General features: G+C 43.6%; 1 protein-coding gene across 26 annotated transcripts in view; it reads right to left on the bottom strand.

Annotated features, from left to right (window-relative positions):
• KCNMA1 (potassium calcium-activated channel subfamily M alpha 1) overlaps window positions 1-15,486 on the bottom strand; it is a 746,603-nt gene that overhangs the window by 105,540 nt on the left and 625,577 nt on the right. For 6 of the 26 annotated variants that reach the window (XM_027596063.1, XM_027596064.1, XM_027596092.2 and 3 more), the window contains one exon: window positions 13,076-13,249. The exons of the other annotated variants lie outside the window; for them this stretch is intronic. In XM_027596063.1, coding sequence (XP_027451864.1) covers window positions 13,076-13,249 — 174 coding nt within the window. The remainder of the gene's footprint in view (window positions 1-13,075; window positions 13,250-15,486) is intronic. 26 annotated transcript variants of the gene reach the window in all.

The following is a 15,486-nucleotide window of genomic DNA, read 5'->3' on the forward strand; positions in this document are numbered from 1 at the left end:
AAGGGAATCACGTTAAAATTATTCTTATATAGCACACCAATCCACTACCTAAGCCACCTTTATAAAAATATCCCTCATTTATCCTGGTGTGGAACAAAGCCTAGGGAATTAATTTGTACAAATAAGTATTAAATAAAAATGGGGACTTGCCACATAGTAATCAGATGGTGGAGGTAATCCAGTCTTAGGGGTAAGAATCTGACATTGAGTGGTTACCTTTTAAAAACATAATAACATTTATTGAACTAGGATTTGTTCCAAATGAGCGTTAAATCATGCTAGTTGGATTTAAAGAAATCTTAGCGATGGAGAAGTGTTGTCTTAGTGGAGGTATATCTCCTCAATAAACAAACACACAAACTCAGTTTTAGAAATTCATTCTGGAGAAATAAAGGAATATCTGGAAAAGAAAAAGCAGAAAGTGTGTATGGGGGGGCTACCTAGACTACATCCAGGTAAAGGGTTTCATTTCTAGAAAAGCAGCGCCACCTGCTGGTCAATTGGCCTTTCAAGCCCCTCTGTGGTTTGCTGGCCATCATCTGTCTTGTAATCTGTGCATAAATATACAGCAGTATTTCTCAGCTGCTGTTATACATAAGAATTTTATTACCAGTCGGCAGATTTCTAACACACTGGTTGCAGTTTAATAATCCTCTATTACCTGAAGTATGGGTTATATAAAAACCTAGAATGTTAATTGTTGACAAACCAATTCTAATATGTAAAGCACTGTAAGTCACCCAGTAAATATCCAAATAAATCGAAAGGGATAGCTCTTTTTCCTCTAACAACGTGTTGTTAAACAACACAACTTGATCACTTACATAAAAATAATGTTCATGCATTTGGATGTACTAAGAAATCAGGAAAAATGCATTATAATCTTACTAACTGAGAGCTTTTCCTTCATTTACAATTTAGAGGAAAATATTTTTGCTGTGAATATTTTTTTCCCTTCCTTTAAAAAATGGACCTAAACCCAGGTGTCATTTAGGAAATTTTCTCATATAAAAAAACCTGAGTTATAAATAACTAAGATTACATCTATAAAATGCTATATTTTTAAAATGGCAATAGAGAAGTCATGGAGAATATAAGTCACTGATACAGTGAGCAGAGAAACACTACCTGTCATTTTTCAGAAAAAGATCACACAAATGCGATAGCAAAGGAATACAATAAAAGGAAGAAACAGGAATGTGATAGGTGACTCTGATTATATCTGCAAAGGAAACTGTGATATAAATTAACACCCAAGCACCCACGAAAGGCATATTGTATGTAGCTTCCCCCACGAGTGATCGTTATGCAGCAGAGAAGACTGGTGATTTTGAAAGAACAGAAATAAAATGTAGGCTGTGAAATCTGGTGGTGATAACTAATGACCACACAACTTACAACTCTGATTTGATCTCTAAGAGAAAAAAATAAAAAAGTACTCTACAGGATAGATGTATGCAATAGGGGCCGTATTTTTCACTTGAAACAAATAAACCCCAAATGGGATCAAAGGGCCCCAGCAAATGAAAAATGACAGTTCCTATGTTGCCCTGATTTGATCTCAAGCAAAACTACCATGCTGATAACATTCCAGAGCTTTGGAGGAAGGCAGGGCCTGGGTAAAGGATTTGAGCCCCATTTGGCCCCAATTCTCACACCAATCTCACTAATGAGAAAATCAACAAGAAGCAGAGCCCGACTATTTATAAAGCAATTTAGGAAAGGTGATGATGTGAAGTCTCAACACCAAGCAGACCTCAAAGATGGGTTGAGATCAAGACTATCATCAAGAAAAGAAATTCTGATAGAATTTGAAAGGAAAGAAATGTCATCTCTCCCCAACGTCTGTTCTCCTCTTGTTTGCTCTCCAGCATTCCTTCCATCTTCCAAGAATGCACCATCCATGTCCATGGTGGAGATGGAAAAGTCATAAGGCAGTTTCAATAAGATGAGGAATGATGAGATCAAAGTCACAGGTGCTCTATGGGATAGGTCCCGTTATTACCTCCATTTTACAGATGGGGAAACTAAGGGATAGAAAAGTCCAGAAACTTGCCCAAAGTCCCACAGTAGTAAGGGCTGATGTTTGCTTAGATGAAATGAGAAGAATAAAGACTCATACATGTGCAAGCCATTACTCTTATTATAGCAATTGGCACACACTGAGCATCCATTTGGTGAACATTTCAAAACATGACTGCTCCAGGAATGATTTCCAAAGTCCCCAGAAAACATACAAATCCCCCTGCTTCCCTCCCTTTCCCTACTCTGAGGTTCCCTAGAATTTCAGGCTTTAATTGCCAAGGAGAATCACTTAGCTTACTGCACAGTGAGATGAATGGCTTGGGAATCCCCAACTAGATAGCTGAGAAAAGACAGGAGGTGTCTGCCTATTGGATATCCATCTTCATCTTCATTGAAGAAATCTGTGAAGGAGTGGCCCTTCCAGCAACCAGTCCCTTGCACATGTCACATCCATCTCCCAAGACCTCCAGGCCACATGACCTGAGCTCCTTCCTCCACCCCATCTGCATGCCTAGCAAGCCCGTTCAGGCATTTTCACAGGGTCTCTCTTCTCTGCAGGTCATCGTACCTGCTTTTCCAGGAACACCTGTTTAGGGCTTTGGCTTTGAAGCATCCCTGCTATCCCTGATCGGATGTGTTCTCTCAGTTGGACTTGTTATAGGCGATATGTGGAAATTTACTCATCTGCACTGAAGAAATGGCCAGATCAACCTTGACAAAATGCAGAGAGCAATTCAAAGCCACTCAAAGGTAAGAAAATGAATGCTTGGTGCAGTCTGAGCTCTGCAAGCAATCTGGAAAGCTCTCTGCCCCCTCCTTGTCTCAAGCAGAATAAACAGAATCATGACAATAGGAAATTGCCATGAGACACACTCAGCCTTTGGACACCTTGAGGTGGGAAGAATTGCCACTTGGGCACTGGTGGGTTCGATCTGCCTACCTTAAGTCAGGGTCAATGATCCTAATAGTCATGAGTGGCCTGAAATCTTTCTCCACATTTGGGTGGGCAGACAGCTCTCTGCAAACCCATACCTCTCCTCATATTGGCCCTACCCCATGCATTAGTATTTTTGTGCCACCCTCACTCACAGGAGAACGATCAGGCTTATTAAATGCAAATGTCACAAGTCCTTGATTTTCTAGGACAAATGCCCTACATACACATGTATCCTTCATGTGATGGTATCCCTCTCTCTCCTCATTTGATACTCTGACAGGGCTTTGCCTACTGTGATTTAATTCTGCCTAGATCTTTTTTAGTCTGGATCTGATTTAATCGCTTCTAGATCTTCTTTCCCAATATTTAACCTTCACAAAGAATATGGATTGTACCTGCTAGTTGATAATTTTCAAGAGCCATCAGTTATGTCCTTGATTTTCTTGCTACATTTCCCCTTTATTCTCCTTGTATCATATGTGTGTGTGTGTGTGTGTGTGTGTGTGTGTGTGTGTGTGTGTGTGTGTGTGTGTGTATACACATCGCTATAAATTGTTTAGAGAGTTTTAGGAAACTTCACGGATCTGGGCAGTCCTCCTTCTGGCATACCACCTATTCCTTCAACTGATGATTGAGAATCCCTTCATTTATTCATTCTTTCACTCATCAAATATTTACTGAACTGGAATCTTTCAGGCCATTTCCTACTCAGGTATTCCTGCCAACACATGAAGCCCAGCCAAGGATGCCAGCATGCTGCGTTTCTGACCTTGGAGGGAAGGAAGGCAGTCCCTGTGTCCTTTCTTGACTGAGTGCAATTCAACAGGCGCCGGCCCAGAAAGCTGCCATTGGCCAAAGTGGAGATCACTTTAATGCAAGCAGTCAGCTTCACTGCCAGAGGATGGTCCACACTCTGGTCTACAGATGCCCTTCTATGCACTGTTGGTGCATCTTGTGTAGCTCGAGCTCCAGGAAGCAGTCTTTCTCACTTCACTTAAAAGTCGGCTCAGTGCAACTGACTATCCCTAATGTAGATCTGCTTCAGAAGCTTCCACTTTGAGTTTGCATAGAGTTTTCTCTAGGAATATTTGGTAGTATTTGCCCTGCAATATTGAAGGGGATAGGATGGGGGCCTTCGGGTTTACCAGAAGAGGTCAAGGGAGTTTCTCTATTGCTGTTTCCGTTGTTTGCGGGAGGAGAGCTCCTTCTGTGGATGACCAAGGGAGATGCTCTTGAGAAGAAAGGTCTCTGAGTCTCCAGACCCTTCCCCTAGTTTGTCTGAGCTGGACTTCAGAAGAATGGTCTCCCCAGAACAAGAATCTATGGGCGTGTCTAGAATCTCCCTCCAAACCAGGCACCATCTAGCTATTTACAAAAAAAGTCTCTTTAACGCTCTCTGGGATCTTAAATGTGCAGGTATGACAATGCCGGACTTGTTTCTGCACAGTTTCCTCTTGGGAAAATGGCTGACTGGGCAAGCAGAACCCTTATAAGTAAATGTGGGGATGGAGGATTCCCTGATTATCTACGAAATTCACCATACTGGTTTGGGAGAAAGCCCTGGAGAGAGGAGAAACAGTACACAGCCAACTGGGAGGGGGCATTCTGCCTCATTCCACTTCCAGAAGCTGGCATTCTTGGCAAGTATGCCCCAGCACTGTCCAGGAGCCCAGGACTCTAGTGCTTTTCCACGCCATTTTAATGACCCTTTGAGGTCAATGGGTCACGTTTGGCCAATGTACAGTCACAAGTACAAAGGTCTTGTGCACAGAGAAATAAAAAGGAAAAGAAAATTGTGCCATGGTACTTAGATATGCCATGTGACTTCCTCAGGCTCTGTGTGGCAGTACTTCACAAGAAATGTGTTTTGTATTTCCACTGGAGTAGGATAAGTGGTTGGAAACTACAGTGGATTTTCAGTGAATGGGATGTGAAGGACTTTATTATTTGTTTCCTCCATAGATGTAAAGAGACATGCTGTCTCCCTGAGAAAGACGGGAGGAGAAAGGTCTCATTGCCAGACACGCGGATTTGAAAAATAATTTTCATGAGCTCTAGCTGAAGCTACCACGTGCAGCTTGAGCCAAGACCTTCGGGGCTGGTCACCCGTCCCTGCTGGTGGCGCCCACTTGTTTCTGCCGTCCAGCCTGGGCCAACAGCATTCGTGGCAACAGTTGGGAGCTGCCTGCCTCCGTCCCTGTCAACGCACTCAAGATGTGAGTCTTATTGGAAATGGGAGGATGACGAGGCAGGAAGAAGAAATGGGGGTTAGAAAAAGAAAATAGATGGAGGAGACCCCAAGACTGGGGATAATGGATGCAGCCTGGTAGGTCTCCAGTCTCAGCTGAGGCTTTAAATTCCCCTCCAATAGGGGCGCCTGGGTGGCTCAGTCGTCAAGCGTCTGCCTTCGGCTCGGGTCATGATCCCAGGGTCCTGGGATCGAGCCCCGCATCGGGCTCCCTGCTCCGCGGGAAGCCTGCTTCTCCCTCTCCCACTCCCCCTGCTTGTGTTCCCTCTCTCGCTGTGTCTCTCTCTGTCAAATAAATAAAAATCTTTAAAAAAAAATAAAAATCTAAATTCCCCTCCAATCGAAGAAAACTCTACTGAGCCCAAACAGGAATCACAACGGCTGGGTCAGCTGGGGAGAATTAAGCTCAAGAAATTTAACTAATGCAACTCAACTGCTTCAGAGCCATTAATTAAACTTTCTTTAAAAAGATTTGAACTTCAAAATTAAAAAAAAAAAAAAAGATTTGAACTTCTCAGATCTGCATATGGATAATGTGCTTCAGCTGCAGAGTCCTGGCAGCTGTAGCTTACGCCTTCCTTTCCTAGGGCAATTCAGAGCGGCTCCCTCGGCCTCCTCCTGCCACAGCCTCTCCAGGTCTTCCCCACCCTCGGCGGGGTGGGGGGGGGGGGAGTCTCCCAACTACCTCACCAGCCCAGCCCCTTCTTCCACAGAGCCCCTGGAAGACTTCCTAAAACAAAGCCTCTGTGGTCCCTTTCCTGATCAAACACCTTGAATGCATTCTATTGTGTTGCAGATGAAGAACAAAACCCCTTCAGGATTCCTCTCCCTGAAAATAGGTCTTAGTCTCCAGCCTAACTGGGTGACCAGAGGTTCAATGGTTCAACCTTGTATCTGAGTAACTCAACTAGCTCCACAGCCCACGGAGCCATCCAGCTTGTTCTGGAATCCCAGCCCCAGCTGCGGACTCAGGCAGGACCCCAGGCAAGTTATCGAACCCTCTCTGGGCCTTAGTTGTTTCATCTGTAAATGGCACGGTTTATAGGTGCCTCAGTTTACCGCTGCCTCAACCACAAAGAACTGTTACTACCTCCCTAAAATGAGGATTAAATTCGTATTTGTAAAAGATATCGCGTCCGCAATGCAGAAAATGCTATGTGTTAAATTTAACAACATACACACACATATATAGGCGCGCACACACACACACACACCCTTGCTGTGTTCCCCTTGCACACGGTAAGATCAGCCACTACACCGAGTCTAGTCCCCATGGGAATCTAAGTTAAGCACTAGCCACCTAATACCACCACATTAAGAAGCCTCGGGTTCTGCATGATGGAGGGCCAATATGATAATAGATCTGCCTGGAGAATGGGCCTTTACTCAGATAAGACAAAAACATCAACCACTCCCCAAAAAGTGAAAGGGATTTTTCGGCAAATCCTAGCAAGCCTCACCCTTCCCTCCTCACGGATACGTCTGATCTGTTTATAATCTCCAATCCACTCCATTCTGAAAAGGGCTCCCATTAGGCTCATTGCTTCTAGGCTTAAATTCGAGTCAAAGATCCCAAACTCTTAAGATCTTTCCTATGAGCGTGCTGGCAAAGATCTTGAATTTGTTGGGCCAGATGACAGACGTCCATCTCAGATGAAGGAAACATCTGAGTGAAGCGATGGGCACCATCCGAGGAGGAGGAGGGAGAATCCCCGGGCATGACTGAGACCAGGCGGGCTGCACATCAAGTGTTCATTTCCATCTGGGTCGGACTTGAAGGCAGGACGCGGTGGAGCCCGTGCAGCCGCCCCCCAAGACTCTCGTCAGTGTCTTTACACAATTATCGGTCTGATACTAATTTGAGGCGATGCCCAATCGCATCACAACAAATTAACCACAGACATGCGATGGCAATCAACTCAGGGGGCTATCCTGAACGCCGGCTGGGGGATTCCCTGTCTCCACGAGCCACACGCTCCCACAGATGTTTCTAAAAGCCTCTTCCCAGAGGCCCATTTAGAGAGAAATTAAATGCAACTTTGACTTAATTAACGTTTTAAATGATAATGAATACAATGTAGATTCATAGGAGGCATTTACATTGTGTTGTAAAATTGATAAAAATTTAATAACTCTTTGTTAATAAGTTATGTCTCCCCAGACCCATAAAGCCTAAGGCACTGCAAACTCCAGACTGGGTCTAATCCAGGCTCCTGGTGCAGGTGGAGGAGGGAGGCAGAGATGGACTTGACATTTGCTCCAAGCCTGCTCTAATTCAAACCTCTGCTTGTTCATCAGTACTTTATTTCATACAGTAAAGGTCAGGATTTGGGCTCAAGGCAGAGCCTTGACAAGAGAACTCAAGTGAAAGGCGGACTGGTCCTGGCATCTGTCGCCCGAGATAGTGGAGGAAGGGGGGAGATGGAGAACTAACTGGCCACATCCGTCCTCGTCCATGGAGGTAAGATGGAGAATCTGATGCCCAGTGGTAGGAGCTGTCAGGCTGAGTATCGTGACAACCGGCCACCGTCCAGAGTAAAAATGCAAACATAATTTCCATGTCACCTTGCAGAAGGACCTCTGCTCAGCCTACTTGTGGCATGTCGACGTCTTTTCTAGTTTGTCCTTGAAGAGCTGAGTCACTTATTAAAGTGTCGTGCTCCTGGGAAGGGAGGTGTTCCAGTGACACACAAGGGACCCTTCCGTCTTTCCTCCTCTGACCTTTCTACTTCTTGTCTCCTAATTCTGTTTCAAAGGATTTCTTTTGAAAAGTTGGCTGCCTTTTGCTCAGAAGGTCCCTCTTCTTCTAAACAAGGTGGCTCTTCATAGCATACTTACCGTAAAGAATTCAACAATACTTTTTTGGGGGGGGGGAGCACAACAAGGTCCCCAAACACAAGTCAGCTGCTTCACCTGACACTCAGCTGAAGAAAGTACCTATTTATTACGAGTGAAAACATTTGAAGATAGGCATTTCAAGGGATTCTTTTCAAAGGAGATCTTGCCCACGCGTGATTTTGGCCTTACAATGCTGATTTAACGAGCTGAGCACTGTGTAAGCACGTGGAAGGCATATTTCTAGTCAACCCATTGCTAAATGCGCCTACCACAGCATCGAGTGAGAGGAATTGGCTTCTGTAACCTTGTCCGCTACCAGCAAAAGTACCTGAAGATGCCCTCCCAGGTACATCGTTAGTCTCTTGGAATGATTAAATGGCTATCTGGCCCTATTTACCTTCCTGTTTTCACGTCCTGCAATGAAGTGCGAATGGCCAACTCAGGGAGCGTGGACCAGGGCTAGCGCAGAGCTAGAGTGGAATCCGAAGGCTGCTTGAGTGTTTGTTCTCATGGAATGTAGGGAAGGAGAGAGACAGAGGGAGGAAGAGACAGATCATAACCAGCGTGCACAAGAAAAATGGGAGAAATTGCAGACCCAGAATGAAGGGGCTTACAGAATGCATGGGAAACTATTACACTGATTTAAGCTGAGTTTCCTTTGGCTCTCCTTTTTCTTTCTATCACTGATGGCCGTGGTGGGAAGAGTCTTTGGTTTCAGGGCCCAGAAGTAAAATAAACAAATACAATTTGGGGGGAACTTGAGGACATCACCCAAAACTACACATAAAAGGAATCAGATAATGATAGGCTGTTGATTTTTAAATACAGCTTATTAACTCAAATCCCTCCTTAAGAGTTAAGGGAGACTGTCAGTATAGGGTGTGTCCTGTTATAGACATTCTCCTAGAGCTAGTTCCACCCCTTGCCCTCGTATCTGATTCTATGTACTTCAAAATGCCATTAGTTCACTCGAGTGACTTTAGTTCTATTGACAATGTTAATTCTCTGCCCGTACAAACCAGAGGCTACTCGGGATAAGCTGATTTTTGTTTATTATCTGACAAGACTCAAGATTACACTAAACTGATTTTGGTACGTGTCCCTTCAACCTAATGGTATTTGACTGCTCCTCTCAACTTAACCATTGGAGTTGAATGCCTCCTTGTATTAGATTTATACCTGAAATAAAAGTCACGTGCCATTTAAAATTAGCTACAGTACTTTGCAAAAGGGTGTATGTAATTGTGCAGGTTTAAACTATTAGTAAATTGAAAGGTTGGTGTGAGGGATCGCACATGTACTTGAGCTAAAACTATTTCCAAGTGCAAGTCTAAAGATCTGTTTCTCTTCCAGCACATGATTAATTTGTTCATGCCAGGGCTGCTGATGGCTTGCGGCCGGCATCATGTCACACAGGTCTCGGCAGGTTTGAATCAATAGGGTCCTATGTTGTCGCTGCTTCAAACTTTCACTGTCCCTTTCTATTAGACTGAGCAATCAGATGTCAGGCAAGACCGAAACAACACGAAAAAATTCTGAACAGAGAAAAAGCACTATTTTATAAAATTCCATGGAGGCAAAATGGAACTGATTAGAACCTACATCTACCTTTATGTGTGTATGTTGCTAGACATCATTTTTTGAAAAATATTTGATGGTCCTAGAACATGGCTACTTGTAAAACGTCTGGGCCCATATCATCTTAGTGTCTTTTCGAAGAGCTGGCACTCCCGCCCAGGATCATCTGGAGTAGAAACAAAACCAGGACGATCGGAAAATGAAGCTTTGTGCACCGACTCCAGCCTACCATAAGGAACCATTCAGTCTTGCCAAAAACATAGTCTTTGATGAATCCTTACTGGTCACTATGTGCTTTACTTTTCTGACACTGTTTCTTTAAGTCTTTTGTAAAGGAGTCCTTCCCTGAAGAGCTTTCTGTCTGCACAGTCTGACCTTACATCTCTCGAGTTCAAAAGAAGACAACTGTCAGAACAGAACGTGACTTTGCAATGACCGATACTCAGTAACAGGCCACACCTCCAAGGAGAGGTGCCCTGAGCAGGCAGGCCCTGCTGCTAGAAGGCAGATTTTTAAAACTGTGTGAACATTTTTAATATATTACTACTCCTCTGGGAACTAGCTACTTTTCTTCCCACTTCAGAAAACACATAATGGGACTTTGTGTTTCAATTTAACGTCCCTTGAAAACGGAAATCTTTCCCCTTATGAGGGAAAAAAAAAAAAAAAAGCAAGGAGGGAGACTAAAAGCAAGAGAGAAATGAATTAGGCAGTCTCCAAAGCACACTGGCTCAACTGGGAAACTGCGACCAAAGCAAGCTCCATAATAATATAATGACCTTTAATGAGTGTCTTGGGAAACAATACGGCCCTAGCATAAAAGACAAAGGGCAAAACCCATCATGGTTCTGCTGACACTAATTCAAAATGATTTTCAGAACAACTAAAGAATGTAAGAGAAGTAATCTGATCCGCCCATCTGACCTCACTTTGATTCAAGGGCCCTTCTCCTGCCATTTCTAATTGTCAAACCCTCTACATTTCACATCTGCTCATATTTAATGAAAAGCCCACTCTCGCCACTGCTCTTTGAGTCAACCAGCTCTGTCAAATGGGCACCACCCAACCCCACCACCAGCAAGGGAAGCCCAGGGATTGCTATTGGAGCTCTGCCAGTGGAACTCTGCGTAGAAATAGACATTTTTTAATTGGAGAAGAAGGGCTTACGTGGGTGCACAAAGGGGCTCAAATTGGAATGGCTTTTTCTAACTTATTATTAATGGTCAAAGGTGAGAGGACTCACACAGGGGTGGATGAAATCTGCTTTGTTTTGATGGCATGAGGACGGCGGGGAAACTGATGAAACAGAGGAGGCGACCCCCCCACCCCTGAGCTGTCAGTACCAGTTAAGGCTTCCACACACAGCCCAAAGCTCCATGTTTTCTACGGTGGGGCCGATCTGGGAAGGTAGAAAAGGACAACAGTCTCACGCACAGGATGTTTCCAAGAGGATGGGACAATCCCACCCTAAGTTTTTCTTCTCTCGGCCTCCATCAATGTTTGGATTAAATTGCGGAGCTGAGAAATCCCTCCAATTATGGTTTTTCCTGGATGAAATGGAAATTACACACGCTGGGTATCACGGGACTCACACAGGGGACACACATGTTACTATGATTGGTATGGGCAGCTCTTGCCAAGACACAACCACATACAGCCCAAATGGCTCCTTCCTTTCTCCACTGAATTCCTGGCCAAGGTTTTAGAGCCTAGTGGTTAACTGAAACAGAAGTTGTGCCTTAGGCAGATGGGTAACCCCGGTGGCTGGTGGTTCCGTTCACTGCCATCAGTCAAAGATGTGGCCAAACTGTGCCACCACAGCTCACCACTTTGCTCTTCCTCCCCCAGCTCCTGTCTTGAACCTAGTGTCTTGCCGGACACCTTAGACAAACAAATCCCTTGTGCGGTTGCAACCAAGTTCTCCTTGCCACGTCATAGGAACTAGCAAGAATTCTCACGATGAGAATAAAAGGGTAAAGGTTCATACTGTGGCATCTGTACAAAAGATTTGAAAGGAACTTCCTTCCTAGAATTTTAGGCAAATGTGGTTGGGACAGTCCAAAATCCCTCTTGATACAACCTCTATTAGGTATCACTTTTAAAAAAATGAATCCTATTTCTTGGCACTGTTCTAGAAGAACAGTGAATTGTGAAGAAGAAAGGACGATTCTCTGGTCCCAGGTATAACTTTTCCAAGTGACTCTACAAGTTAGATGCCCAGATTGTGCCTCAGACCCGAACAGCAGGTTCAAACACCAGCACGTGGCCCGGCATACCACTCCGCTGCATACGGTGACGTCAGGGCCCCCTCAGCCCCGGGAGCCTCTGTGGATCACTGTCCCATAAGCACACCATGCTGGGACCACCTCCAACACCAGCACAAGTCAGTCAGCAAGTTCCCCACATCCCAGCACCTCAGTGTGCACACTAGGGCTTCCAGTAATATCACTGGGCAACCGTCGGTAAAATACCCGTGAAGTCCATGCAGTGGACCAGGATGAGGGAGGTGTCAGGAACCTGGTGTAGGTCAGCATTGCCGGTTGCCAGCCGCTAGACCCTGACCTTTGGTTCTTTACCATCCCTGACCTTGTGGGTGAATGAAGAAGACTGACCTCAAAGTCCTATGCAGTGGACTCCAGGAAGTTATGGCAGCTCATGGCTTATAGCTTTTGTTGTTATTTGGAATCACAATTGCTACAGGAGACCTTAAAGCGTGAGATTCTATTTTGGGGAAAAAATAATGCTCCTTTGAATTAGCTTTCTGAGGGAAGCCCTAGACTGCACCAGTCAATAGAGGTTTTCATGTTTAGAATACTCATTTCCAGAACATAGGACACAATCTGGCACTGGAGGAACGAGATACAGGTTAAAAAGACAAGGTTTAAAAAATAAAAGAAGAAAGAAATTCACATTCATCTTAACCCTGTTGTATTTTGGAAACTATCTAATTTAATGATTTAATAATTTAGTGATTTAAATAATTTAATGATTTAAATAATTTAATGATTTAATAATTTAATCTACTTTTACTTGTTCCCTCTCCTTCCTCCCTGCAACCCAATCCAATGGATAGGCTTGACCCAATTATTAAGATATGCATTTGCACACATCTTTGTATTAATACAGTATTTGACTTGTTGTCACATTAATTTCCATTTATATTTATTTAAAGGAGAAAGAAGGAGACTATCACTAGACTCTACTATCACAGTCCTGCACGCCATTCCCAGAAGCACAACGAGTCAACAGAATGGGAAGGGAGGCCTTCCCTAGCAGGTACATGGGGACACAGGCAGCGAGGGCGACATCCATCACCATATACAAGGTCATACTGGGAAGAAAACATCAGCTGGACGGACTCACAAGAACCACAGGGCACACAACACAAGACAGGGATGATACCACAGACAGCACAGACATGGAACTCCGTGTGTCGGGGTCAAACTTACAGGCACGGAAACTGGTGGAGCAATCATTAACAGAGACAGAAGAAAGTGGGAAGGTTCTCTCAAGGGTGTCCATGTTAGCACGCACACGGCCTGACATGCACGAGCAGTCACGCTCAGAACGTCCGCAATCAAAACAACATGCCCGTCTCATTCTCTTGTAGATGGACATCTTGGCTATCATCATGTGGTTGGATGGAGGAGAGGAAGAGCGGTAGTTAATGGCAAGGTCACACACAGCAAGGCAGCTAGAAGGGAGCTAAAGGGATTTAACACAGGTCTTAGTTCACATTAACAGTCTTGACCCAGGAAAAAAAAATGCAGAGTGACTGCTGATAACAGTTTGGTTGTACATCAAAAAAAGCAGCGAAAATATAAATCGCCTCTATCATCCCCCAAGGCTGTTGTGTATTATTTTTCTTCCCCAGGTAAAGTGGGTGACTACAGGAAGCGGGCATGGCTGATTACAGTCGGGTTCTTGGATGAGAAGAAGAGCACGTTAGAGACAGCAAAAATGTAACCAACATTTTTCCCCTGGCGCAATTAATACAGGAGGTCAAAATAAACACACGGCCAATCAATTAATTGCTTATTTGGTACAATAAATGGTTTTTGCGAGGTGCAAAATATCTAATATGTAGGCTTTCTAATTTCCATCCATTTCTGGGCATGAGGCAGAGCCTAGGACAAGTTTTCATCAAATTAGATATGAAACGATTACATGTTAATATAGAATCTGAGGATGCCTCTGCTGAACTTCCCCAGAGTGAGTTCACATGATGCCTACAGGAATTTAAATTTACTCTTGACAGAACAAATATCCAAATCTGTCCATATAAGAAATGCAGCTACTCAAGGCTAACGCTGCGTATTTGACATTAAAGGCAGTTCACAAATAAGAAATCACCAAAAGCATATGAGATGTTGGTCTGTTGGAATGCATTTAGCTACTCATGGGTGTATTTTCTGCTTAAAGCTGGGAGAATCTGAAAAATCGCGTCTGCTTTTCTCTCCCCACCCACTGAAAATCCAGAAAGCCAGCGGGCTATTGGTTAATCATAATTTTTTTTATACTGAAAATATTGGACAAAATAGATTAGAGATTATAAAACATGAAGTAAGAGATTAGGTCCCACATAAAATATCTTATTTATATTTGCATGCAGCATTGATAGCTCTGCTAAAGCTGATATCGTAGGATCTGGCCTGCCTGGGGATCCAACTTGAGTGCTGACCTACCAAGTGCAAACCTTGCTGGACATCACCGTAGTGGTTCTCAAGACACTTCACCCTTATCCTTCAAGCCAATTTATATTTCAGTACAAGGAGCTTTTTTGTGCCTCATTTTGTTGCTACAACAGGCAAACGTGTTTGCTTATCACTTAGCATGAACCAGCCTGCTTCTCTCACAGGATTGGAGAAGAACTTGTATTTATTCCAAGCATCATAGCCAAATAGTAAGACTGAACCGGAAAGGTGTTATTCCCTGCGCCGCCCATACCTTCCATTTTAAAAGTCATTTTCCCCCCTTCTTTCTTTTTCTTTGTGGAGAATGGTTGCACTCTTACTTTAAAATATGGCTTCTGGTTTTGCCCTCTTTGAATGTTACAGTCACCAGGAAGAGGGGTTTAAATCTCTCAAATGGGTCAAGTCCTGTTCTAAGACCTTTATGACTTGCCATACAGTATATTTGTCAAGCAGGGGTAACATTATGATTGTGAAGAACAGGCACTGGGGGAGATGAATGAGAGATCCGTTCCTGTTTAAACTTGGCTCCCATTTTTAGTGACATGTTCTTTTAGCATCCTAGCTAGCTGGTTGTTCAGATCAACATCATGCAGCCCCAGCCCTCTTCAATGCGTGGTACATCATTCCTGAGCTGAACTTTTACCAAAAAAGAAAAAAAAGAAAAGAAAAATTCCACTATAGCATTTGAATTGGAAGACTTTAGAAGGTATGGCATGAATGCCCAGACACCCCAAACGGTAGTAGTTGAAGTCAAGAAAGAGGAAAAAGTCTTCAGCTGAAGACACAAAAATAAAATTATTTTACACTCATCCAGATCTGATGGACAACTTGTAGACCGCTCGCTTATTTTTGGCTCGGTTCTTTTACTGGAAATATTGATTTGTTATTTACACAGAGGAGGGAAACAAAGATAATTTTTCGTTTTACTGTAAATAAATTGTTTTGAAAAAAATTTAATCAAATGCTGTAGCAGAAGAGAAGCCCATCAAACTCTGAAATGCTATGCTTCTCATTAGCAACAGTCCCTGGTTTTCATTTCCATACTGCCATTTTGGGTTCATATATAATAATAGAATCTGACACATTTATAGGGAAAGAGAGTTCTTCTATATATACCGTCTTTAAGGACAAGGGGAGGGAGGATGAGGCAGAATAACTTTTGAAAT

Source organism: Zalophus californianus, chromosome 15 (assembly GCF_009762305.2).
Source record: "Zalophus californianus isolate mZalCal1 chromosome 15, mZalCal1.pri.v2, whole genome shotgun sequence".
NCBI classification, from domain to species: Eukaryota; Metazoa; Chordata; class Mammalia; order Carnivora; family Otariidae; genus Zalophus; species Zalophus californianus.